This window comes from Etheostoma cragini, chromosome 2 (genome assembly GCF_013103735.1).
Source record: "Etheostoma cragini isolate CJK2018 chromosome 2, CSU_Ecrag_1.0, whole genome shotgun sequence".
Taxonomy (NCBI): Eukaryota; Metazoa; Chordata; class Actinopteri; order Perciformes; family Percidae; genus Etheostoma; species Etheostoma cragini.
In genome coordinates this window covers 20,838,618-20,851,034 of record NC_048408.1, presented here as the reverse complement: position 1 = coordinate 20,851,034, position 12,417 = coordinate 20,838,618, and the positions used below count along the sequence as shown (strand labels likewise).

Here is a 12,417-nt window from a genome sequence, read left to right as displayed (position 1 = left end):
TCATAGCACATTTTTTTCATATTTCACACATTTCCCAGACTTTCAGCACCGGAGAATCACAATGATTCACATTACTGATGACAATGTCCTTTTCAAACAATACGGTACATTATTTATATGTCTTGCTTTAATGGGATTCAGGGTCAACAAATAATAAATCCTATCACAGCCCAGTCCCTGATGGATGAACAAGGCATGGATGTGCAAGGCATGAATGTTTTTTAGGCCTTGATCTAACAATTTCATGAACATCGAATCAAAGGAAATACGTTCGGTCTCATCAGATTTTTATCTTGAACAATATACGGCTTTTGCGATAAACGCTGATGGAAATGTTATTTGCCAAATAAATAATGAATGGAGATTACGTTTTAGGTCATTTTATGGTTGCAACCTGCCGCAAAAACGAAGAAGAAGAAGAATATTTAGTTAATTTCCGACAAGTATTTTCGCTCTGTTTGCACACATGGCGGGTGTCAACGAAGACTGATGTAAATGGACGAACGAGGAGACAAGACTTTTTGAATTTTATTTATCAAGAACTTGCAAAGGAAACGGCCAACAAACGTTACAACACGCCGTTCGATGTCCTCCAGAGAAAATTGAAGGCAAAATAAAAATGTCACCTGCATCATCATAGCAATGTGTTGATAGTGTCCTAGTTTTCCTATAATAACTTGATATGTCACTATAAACTAGCACAAAATCACTGCAATTTGGAAAACAGAGCGGAAATACTGGGCGGAAATGAACTAAAACATCTTTTTCTTCTTCTTCGTTTTGTGGCGGGTTGCAACCATAAAATGACCTAAAACTTAATCTGCATTCATTGTTTATTTTGCAAATAACGTTTCAATCAGCGCTTATCGCTGAACATATATCGTTCAAGATAACATCCATTGAGACCGAAAGTATTTCCTTTGAGTCAATGTTCTTGAAATTCCATCGAATTTTACTTTTTCCATAAGGAATTTTTCATTCCATATCACTTAATTTGGATAAAAACATATGGATTGTGCTTGGTGCCAGGTGCTTTACGCCGTGCGCTTTGATCGTTAAATAGGGACCACAAAGTTAGAGTGGACTAGTAGGAGAGAATCGCAGCTCTCTTGTCAGGTAGCATTAAGCCTGCTGAAGTGTCTTTGTGCAACATGTAGACATCTGTTGAATTAGCAAAACAATATTGTTGGACATTCAGCCTAGTAAATCTGATACAGATTGCATTACTGACAACCATTTCCCAAATCCCAAGTGCCTCATTCATCTTTAATGCATTTTCACTACCTTCCAGGGGCCTCTTGGTTTCATTTAACTTTAGTTCCCTATCAAAATCTACTCGCAAAGCCAGGAACGTGTTAACTGTAAGTAGTCCCTTGAAATAGGTTTTGTTGATGAAAAACAAGTGTTACATTTTCTCACCGCTTAAAGGTTATGTAAGAAAGGCTGAAAAACAGCAGTGGTCTTACATTGTGTTGTTATATATATATATATATATATATATATATATATATATATATATATATATATATATATATATATATTTTCCAAACTCACATGAAAACATTACCTACTGAAAGTTTTTTGTTTAATGCTTTTCCATTATTCCTGATAACAACACATACTGAAACCAATACCTTGTTTCACATTGGTTGCAGCAGAATGCGTGCTTACATATTTTTGAGACAAGGGTTTTTCTGACTGAAATACTCATTCAGCAGAATTAGAGTAACAGCTCAATGCTTCAAACTATGGTTCAGTGGTAGAAAAGTATAACTTCAGTAAAAACGCAATACAGCATGCACGTGTTCAGACATCCCTGGTCTTTACTCCAATCATTATCCACATCAGTACTAAGAGTGAATGTAGAGAGATTGTTTGTGACAAGATCTGCACGAGATCATCTCATCCACTGTTCTCTTCCAACACATGACTGCCCTTTCATTTGCTCCAACAAAGTCTTTCTGTCCTTTTTTTTCTTCAAAAAGAGCATGCAAACTGTACAATAACTGTATAATGAACAGAGAATCATGCAAAAAATTGAAATGTGAGTAATCATGCAAAGAAAATACCCATGCGGAAGGGATTGTGTTGGGAGGGATTTGAGTTTCTTTAAGGCTTCATAAAACGTCAGTACATGCACACACATTCACACGCAAAAGTGAGTATGTCGAAATTGAAACAACAGCAAAACCCCATATCCCTAAAGACTCACAAAGGAATGTTCAATTTGATCTTTTGAACATATGTACACATACATATTGCCTGTTTTGAAAGGGAAACACACACACCGACTCCATTAACAATATTGTGTGGTCATTATTTATCAATTTTTATATTTTTGATGGAGTGCCCGATAACAAGGCTTAAACTGCTGACTGATGGATAAAGACACACTTATACTGTATGCTAGATGGAACATGCCCTGCTACACACACACACACACACACACACACACACACACACACACACACACACACACACACACACACACAAACACACACACTGAGTTCATAGAGCTGTACGAACAGGCTAGGGGCAGCTGTTTTTGTTTGTGTGTGTGTGTGTGTGTGTGTGTGTGTGTGTGTGTGTGTGTGTGTGTGTGTGTGTGTGTGTGTTCCTTATTTATCACTGTTTGACATATTGCCACTGGAAATAATGGGACTAAAGTGCTGAGTGATTCAGATTTACAGTAGGTGTCACATATTTACCCAGACACTACTTGGTTGTCTTCCACACACAGAGAAAAATACCCTTGGGTCGAAGCAAAAACATACACATCAAAGTGATTAAATGTTAAAGTTCTGGCCTCTCTCAGCGAGTTTAAACTGAAAATGTTGCTGATTCTATAAAAAAGACATCTTTGTTTTGTGCAGACAGAGATTTAAAATGGTGATCGCAGAGATTTGTTGTCCTTTTCACTGCTTTTTTGTATTTGTTCTCCTTGGTGATACACATTCCACATAGCTGTGGTGGCTTTGGCCCGGCATGGAGGACTTTCAAGCTTAAGGTAGACCTTGTTATTTTCACTTTAAACAACCTGGTTCAGTTCACACGTTCCCACTTTAAAACTAGAAAAAAAGCTGGGACACTGGAATTTCAATATCAGTAAACAATGCAACGATGTTCAACTGTGTGGTGTCTTACTTATAACAATACTTTGTCACCATGATCACAGTTTTAACAAATATTTTGTTAAACATCCACATTAATAATTCTATTAATTTTACAAAGCCCCAAGTTCATCTGAAAGCCACTAACATAACAGGATTGATTTCTAATGTCAGGATTAAAAAATAGTTGAAGGCTTCTCATTTGTCTTCAACAACATTGCAAAGATGGTGATAATTAAAGCCACACCAGGGTCCAAGTCCATTGAGGAAGCTACAGAACACAGAAGTACAGAACATAGTAGTTGTTCAACCAGTCAACCAAATGACATTATACAAGCTAAGTTCAACAGGAAGCAAAGGGAATTCCACTAAGCTGAGCATCTTAATGTGTGGAAAAAGGGGCATTTGGGAAAAATTCAAAGCTCCAATAACAGTTACTAAAGGGGTCACCTAGTCAGATTTAAGACTTTTTAAGACCTTTTTAAGAAAACTATGAATGAAATTTAAGAGCTTTATCACGACATCAGTTGAGCCTTAGATACAGTTTTTTTTTTCACTAAAGTATTGCTAAACATGCACTTCACCATAACTGAATAATAAAATCAGTACAATCCGAAAGAGCCTCGTGCCAAAAACCCAAATGCTGATTAGCTGCAATATAAATTGCATGTTGGTTTCATTTTTATTCGTAATCCAGCAAAATTATTTTTGGACTAGCGAAGGAAAAAACTACAACAGCACGGAATTTAAAAAAGAGCATTAGAGGTAGAGAAATTAAGTTTTATTATTAAGGAAGAGATATGTTTCAAATACCACAACTTTCAAAAATTCTATTGTTTTTTTTTCTGTATGAGTGTGTGTGTGTGTGTATGTGTGTGTGTGTGTTTGTGTGTGCGTGCATTTGTGTGTCTGCACTGACCATTCAAGCGATTAACATCAGGTGTGTCAGCACTCTAAGCCTGATGGATATGTCACATTAACCCCTCTCCATTGTGTGTGTGTGCGTGCGTGTGTGTGTGTGTGTGAGACACAGGAGGACAGAGTATTTCCCGCTAGACTCCCACATTACCTGAGGTCAGCACTGTTACTGACAAAGCGAGAAAAATGTGTGTGTGTTTACGTGTATGTGTGTAAATAGGAGCATGTACGTGTGTGTGTATCTGTGTGTGTGGTGTGTGTGTGTGTGTGTGCGTGTGTGTGTGTGAGCGGGATAAATTACACAGTGCAGGTGTGAACCGCCATAATGATGGTGGCTGGTCTAGACGTGGAGCTGAGTACAGCAGGTTTGGGAGCTCATATTGCCTTCAACAGCACCTTTTACCCTCTCACACACACAAACTCATGCACACCAGCATACAATAAAAAAACAAGGGAACACATACAGACAGAAAAAAAAAAGTAACCGTCACCTGTCACATTATGACAGTCATGTCCTTTAACCCTAATAATTGCAGTGATGACAAACACAGTTATATGCAATCTAATATGATAATTTATGACAGATATCACTTTAACAGCCAATAAGTTGTTATTCATTCATATGTGATCTATATTGCATGTATGCTGGATTAATCATTTTGTGATAATTATAATACACTTATTTAAATTCAATTTTTCATCAAAACTACCTTTTTAAATTACAACTTCATTCGCTGGCACGTTTGGTCATCAACCCCAAATTATTCACTGACCCTTACAGCCCACAGACTGTAGGTTTAATGGGGCCCTGAACGAGAAGATAGTGAAGGTGACGACACCTTGATGAACCCTGTCAGGCTCACCCAGCCACACATCAAACTCCACACTCTGCCTGTATCTGCCAGCCCTTCATCTACTCACTTGAAACAGACACCTCTCCAAGTCCCTGAGGACACCAGAGGTGGAGGACAGGAGGGAGAAGCTGAGCTTAGAGGATGGGACACTCTATTTAGACCACACACATACACATTCACTTAGTCCCATCACTCCTTTTCCTTGCATCATTCACCGTCCTCACTGTTTGCCTCCTTACTCCAATCTCTCTCTCTCACTCTCTTTCTCTCTCTCTCTCTCTCTGATGTCTCAGATTACATTATATGTAAAGAAACATTAAGCTACATCAGGCAGGGCTTTAAAAATGCATTTCTATTAAATATAAATCACGATACCAGCTGTGACAGCAAAGAGCACGCCTTCCACTAATTGAGATAATGTACCTATCGCTCTTGCCTGAAGGAAAACAGTGGTGGGTTAACGCTCAACAGAGAGAAACCTGGATCTTTCTCCCAACTCTCCCCCCTTTAATCTCCTTTGGCATAAAACATTACAATATCTTTATTTACAACTAGGTTTTCTTACTTTAAGAAAATGTTTATTTAGTGACAAATGCACTTAAGTAAATTACCCTGACATTTCATTTGCCAATAATAGATCTTAAAGTGCACATGAAAAACACATTTTAAGTATAATATCGACATTTACAATGTTGAAGTTGCAGTGGTGTTAACTGTAATTTAGTCAAATTCAATATAAACTGGGTCTTCATATGAGCTGGTAGGTAGTGGGCAGGCTGGTCCTGCATCTTGGCATCACATTTGCCTAGAGTTCAATGTGATTGAATTATATATGTATTCATGTAACTGAATAGCAAAACATTACTGGAGAGGAGTAAGGATGCTTGGGCACACAACAATCAAGTACATGTTTGCACATATTCAGCATCTCAATGTACCTGCATAACCATGGCAGGCGAGGCTTAAGAATATTATAAATCACGCTACAGGTGGTATGATGCTTACAAAAAGTTCCGTTAATTGCAATCTAAAATACAAAGGGAATTGGTGGATTAAAGTGCTAAATTAAACTATTGTCCATTGTTGTAAAACCTGTGAGACATCATTACAAAGACACTGACCTAATGTCATGAAGACTGTGTCTGTACCTCTGCAATCATAACCCCATTTCTGATTAATGTTGGTCATTTTTAGTTGTTTCTCCAATTGTTGTTTTATCATCTTCAAATCACCCTGTAATTTTCTCAAAAGTACCACAAGAATAAAAGTTGTATTCTATGCCCCCACTGATTGGCTGCCAATCAGGATTTAAAAATAAAAAAGGATACTGCTGATAAAAGTTTACAATTGTCTTCTATGTGTGAGAATACTGAAACAAATTACAGACCACTGACAGTTGTATTGTTCATCTTCTAAAACATAACAGTTTGATGTGGTAATCATCACTTTGATGTGGTTAAAAATCAAAAAGTTCACAAAGTTCCTGCACAAAGTTAAACACAGGAATATTTCTTCCTTGGAGTTTAAATGTCGCTATAAAGATAAAGTTAATGCTATTTTACCAAAAGCGCTAAGGACATTTTGACACCCATATTGAGTTAGCTGAGTTCACTGTATTGGAAATAAAATTCTGACTGTTGATAAATCACATCTGGTTTATGACTTCAGTGTGCAAGAGCAGCCTTCAGCAAATGTATTCCACTTTAGGAGGTCATATTGCCGGTATGCAGAGCAGCACACTACAAACCGTGTTATGAAGAGACCAAACATTGTGGATTAAGCAAGTGCTAAGATGACAAATACACTGTGCAGAAATTGCAAAATTTGATATAAAAAATCACAAACACACATACGCGCACACACACTCTAGTCCAGGCCAGGAATTAGGCAGGCTGATTGGTGAGTGACAACTGAAATTAAATTTCTCTGAGGCAAAAGCCCAAAGGACTCAGAAAAAGGGACACACACGCACAAACACAAATGTGGGTATAGAGTAGACACACACACTCGAACATACACACACACATGAACAATTACTGAATAATTGCTGGCGCACACGAATACTTTCTCTCCGTTTCCCCACACTGTCCTTTCCGTCACACACACACACACACACACACACACACACACACACACACACACACACACACGTAAACTTCTATCCCCACAAGTCCCTCCTCTCCAATTTACTGCCAAAGCTGTCTCTTCAAAAGCAAATCTCTTTTTCTCCCCACTCTATTACAATGAGAATCGCATCTGGCAACTCCTAACAAAACAAAAAGTTTGAGAAAGGCCTTCATTATGCTGCAGCCACTCAGACGTGATTTAAATGTTGATAAAAGAATATGACAAGCTTGGAGCCATAGAAGAAGCAAACCCCTACTGCTGGGGTTTATACATATGTATATATATAAATATGTTCTTTGCCTTTAGGTTGATAGTATGTTGGTTCAGGTATACAAATGCTAAGACTTGGATGGCAGATGGATGTTTCTGATGGAAATCTGCTACACAAGGAGGCTTGTGCATCAGAGGTGTGATGGTGCAAAGCAGCAACAAAAGAAAAATGAACTTTATGCAAATGTCCTGCGACACATGAGAGCAACACCTCAGATAAAATACTTGTAATTGCATTGATTGCAACAGAAAATACATGTGCAGCAGAAAGGAAAAGAAAAGAAAAGAAAAACCCAACCACGCAACTGATTCTGTTGCATTTTATATGTTAATATTGAGCTGATCACAAACATGCCCAAAAGATACAGACAGCAAGAGTGAAAGGCGAGAGACAGCCTGCCTCTTCATATTTGTATGTGAACGCTTGATTCGACGTCTCCAAGGAACTTTTGTCAATTAATGATGTTGTCCAATACATGATAAAAGGAGTGATGCTTTCAGTCTCCACTAGTCTCCTCTAAATTGTGCACATTATAAGACTATGGATAAGAGTATGGGTTGCCAGCCTCCACCTTGCCTTCCCCCCTCTCCTACTCAAAAGCTACAGCCTCAGAAATGGCAAATACTAAGGAAAGGTCATTGTGGGACTGATTCTAGTGGCTGTAATTCTGCCCCATGATGAATTTTTGGAAAGATATGGTATCAGGGGACCGCTAAGGACTATATAAAATTCTCCAAAGAGCACCATGTCATGGGACCTTTAACAAAACTAGGTAATAGGGACAAAGGAGCCAAGTTGAAGTTTATTGCAATAATGTGGCATGAGCATGATAACCCTTTGGTTAAACTAAAATAAATTAAATGAATTAGGAACCAGATAGTGTTTATATACAGTATAATATTTAATTATTTCTATTTAAAACAGCAATTCATGTTTTAAGTTACAACTTCATATCATATCCACTGCGACATCACCACCAAGTAAATGAGGGAACAACACTAATCTCACTCTTGTTATCATTTCTTCAGTTTATTTTAATCAGGTCTAGTTTCCAGTTTAATGCAGTCAAACACAGCTGTACACATTCTTTGAAATGCTAATACAGTTGCTATGTGACATTTTTGATTGAAGCTACCAAATAACGCCATGTGTGTGAACTGCATGATTGTTTAACAAGTGCAGCAGCCATTGGGGGGTCGCAGTGGGTTTAAAAGTACAGCAACATAGAGCAGCTAGTAGTGTTTTACACCATTCTATTAACTTTGGGAATCTGTGACACTGACTCTCTTACGCTATAAAGGTATATTGTTTCTCTCGTAAATACTGTATGCTCATGTTGACTACAAAGACTATATAGTTTTATGTAGAGGTAGATTTTAAGAAAATATTTTCAGACATAAGCAGAAACTCAACTGCTCCAACTCCAGACTGTCCCTGTTGAGTCATCATCCACCATCAATGGCAGTGAAATAGACACCTCAGAAGCAGAGGACAAGAGGGAGAAGCTGAGCTTGCTGTTGTGTAACAAAGTCTTTAAACCACATTTAGACCGACACTTACCTATCAACCTTACAACCCTATCAACCTTCTTTGTTCTTTTCTATTTTCATCATTTTTATATTTTCTTCTCCAACCCATCATCCCCCCCCCCCCCCCCCCCCCCCCCCCCCCCCCCCCCCCCCCCCCCCCCCCCCCCCCGGATCCTTCGTCCAGGCCTCCAGCAGTTGCATGTCTTTCTTCTTTTCTGGGTTTTTTGTTTTGCTATGGTTTGTTTTTCCCTTCCCTGTTGACCATACTGATGTCTACTCCACCGGCAACTGTGGTGTATTTTTATTGTAATAATATCTAATCACACAAACATTGCATTAAACTCTAATAAATCCAGTGTGTTTATATGATTATTGCAAACTATTGAGCTGTGTATGCCTGAATTAAGTTGAGAAGTGGTGCGGCAAACGCAGGGACATCTGGCACAGCTGATGGTTTTTACCACTACACTACTCTCTTCTGTACAAACTTCCCCATGTAGCACTGCCAAGGACTAGATAAATAGCTAAGGGGACTGAAGGGATGCTGTTGCAAGATAACAGGATATCAATCTGTACAGTACTTATTTCAAGAGCAGTCTAACGTCTGACAGCTGCCAGAAAACAGGGCCCAAGAGAGGGCATGTGCATTTTTTGAGATGTATTTGAGACATGTTTTTTGTCAGCATCGTTGTGTCTTCTACAATATTGTGGTCCTTCTTTTCTCCCCCGTTCTAGAAATCCCTTTTTATAATTCATAATTTTCATTGCAACTAAAATGAACAAAGATTTGTTTATGCAACTTTGTTTTAACATAACATATTTAGAGGGAAATTGAATGTTATTATTATTACTTATACTATTACTTATTTTGTGTTATTTATTTAAGAATCAAAAGTAAGTTTGTATTGCCTTATACTCATTTGTAACATGTTCACTTTCTGCATTTGAAACTATTTTTCAATGGGGAATCAGGTTATTCAGATTAGGGAGAAATTGGGGTCAAGATCAAATAATATCAAAATGTCAAAGATTATATATATATATTATGTATACACCCATCGATCACCCTGACCTCCACTCCCTTACTTCCCACAGACTACAATTTAGTGATTTGTGCAAGCAACTAATGTAGGCAAATTGAATAGAATGCACATAGGACAACACTACTTATTGTTATAACATACTTTCAATTATTTTTTTTAATTGCCAGATTAGTGCATTTATGAAAAATATGTGTATCTTTTTCTTATTATCGTTGCTTTTATCACACACTTAGATAGAATAAAATAAAAACTGTTTCTTTACTTCTATACTCATATTCATGCACTTTTACTTTTTGTTCTTCTTTTTGTATAACTCCCCCCTGCCTTTGTAACTCCTCATGTCTCTTCGTCTCTCGTACTGTCTCTGTTTTTCACACACAGAATACAGCCTTTGAAATGTTTTTCTATGCTCTTTTGGGCTGGCTGCCTCCCCTCAGGCGCACTTCCCCACCTCTCTTATAATGTGAAATTGCTTACTGAAACATAAGGCATGATATAGGCAAGCTTTACTAGAGGTCAGCTTCTGCCTCATTTGCATTTGTACTATCACATAGTAGTTCCTTGAGCCCCGAGGCAATGTGGGATATTGGATGTATTGGTGCTGTAACCCATAGATGATATGTTGAGAAAGCTTGGGTTGAAAACTGGCGGATAGTCTTGACTAGATGTTTATGGCCTAAAAGTGCCTGTTGTTATTATGATGTGCTAGTGCACAGTATATTTATCACATCAAAACAAATAATATATAAGTCAAATGTACTTATTTGGCATTTTAAAAGCACAAAACCACAAAGTGATTTCTAAAAAAGGTGCTTACAAAGCAGGGAGAAATGAGGCACATAAAAGCAATAACAAAAGAATGAAATAAGGATGTAGTTAACATCACAGTATAAGAGCAATAGAGCATGAAAAAAGATTTCAGCCACATTGAAAAGCCAATTCAAAAAAATGAGGTGAGTTTGAGCTGATGTCAGTGTTTCACAGAAGTATATTTTACAATGCCGTCAATACAAATACCCTTTAACCATCAGTCTTAACTCAGACAACCAAACTAAACAACAAATATGTCCTTTGCGATTGCCTTCCAAAGGAACATATCATTTATTATACATATGGAAACAAATATAAACTGTATGGCAGTTTTATGCCGAATGGTTTGATTAGGATTGATTGATTGTTGGTACTAAAGTCAAAACGACATCTAAGAGAAATGCATAAGAGTCAAACTGTGAGGCACCTAAGTTTAAGGTTTGATTAGGTTCAGGCAAAAAATAGCAGTTAAGGTAAAAAAAAAGATCAAAAATCTCAAATGTTGGCAGTAAACAGGAAATTAACTGCTATTGTACAAAAATGTTAAGCTCTAATAATATATTTTAATACTCCTGCCATTATTCTTGAAACACATACAAACATTTATACATCCCCTAGGTCTTTATCAGTTATATGTAAACACATGTTATAATGAATTAATTGAATATATATTTAAAAACGTGAGCATTACAAATATGAATAAATTAGACGTGTTTCTAGAAACATGGTCTCGAATGGGTGTGCAATAACAAATCCATGAGAGTAATAACAACATATTACTGTATGTATACTGTATTTATACAAAATACTAACTCAATTACAGTTTGAGTTTGAAAACACTATTTGGTGTAGTGACATTTTAAGAAATGTAAAACCATGGCAATTAAATGACATACACACACGCATCTTACCGGAGTGAAGTTCATGACTTTGAGGATCCAGATGGTCAGCGCGAGGTTGACGATCATGGTAACGAGGAGGAGGAGTATGAAGAAGTACAAGCATCTTTTCCTCCAGCCGTAGATTCCCACTGCTGGGTAAACCTGGGTGCCGCACACCGACGCCCCCCGCTGGTGAAGCGCATTGGGCTGTGCCGCAAGGATATACTGCTCCTGGGTCATCTGACAGGGACACAAATATGAAGAATATATGTAAGAATCATTTATTTCATCACTCATTTTTACATTTATCTCTTTGTATTTTAGATTTTCATCTCTCTAACTATGTCCACTTTAAAACAGTTTCCATCCTCCCCACCACCATGACCAAATCACCAAAAGTTCACCCTCGCCTCTCTCGGTCTTGTCTTTTTCTGCATTGCATGGGGAAAAGCAGAACAACAGAAAAAGAGAGATACTGAAAGAGTTGAAAAGTGACAGAGCAGGGTACAGCGTAAAAGAGAAAGACTGAAGAACGACAAAAAGAAGATAGAGGTGGAGCTTGAGAAGGGTGCAGATAAGACGGCAAAGAAGGACAGAGTCCATTAGTTGTGGTGCAGCAGGAGGAGTCATTGGTGGCAAGAGATATGGACACTGGCTGGAAGGCATTCCTATCTCTGTCCATCTCTGACTCTCCAACTCTCTCACTCTCTTCAACCTGCTCCCTCAAATTCTCTCTCTCTCCCCTCTCACTCCCTAATTCACTTCCTATCTCAATTTTGCACCTCTCTCCCTCTTTATCAGTCTCCCTCTCACACACACATTATGTCTTTATTTGCTGAGGCTGCATGACCTTAACACCTCACTGACTGTTGAT

At 37.9% G+C, this 12,417-nt stretch overlaps 1 protein-coding gene across 1 annotated transcript in view; it reads right to left on the bottom strand.

The window, feature by feature from the left end:
• LOC117956729 (zeta-sarcoglycan) overlaps positions 1-12,417 on the bottom strand; it is a 332,748-nt gene that overhangs the window by 135,824 nt on the left and 184,507 nt on the right. The window contains exon 2 of the mRNA XM_034891961.1: positions 11,574-11,783. Coding sequence (XP_034747852.1) covers positions 11,574-11,783 — 210 coding nt within the window. The remainder of the gene's footprint in view (positions 1-11,573; positions 11,784-12,417) is intronic.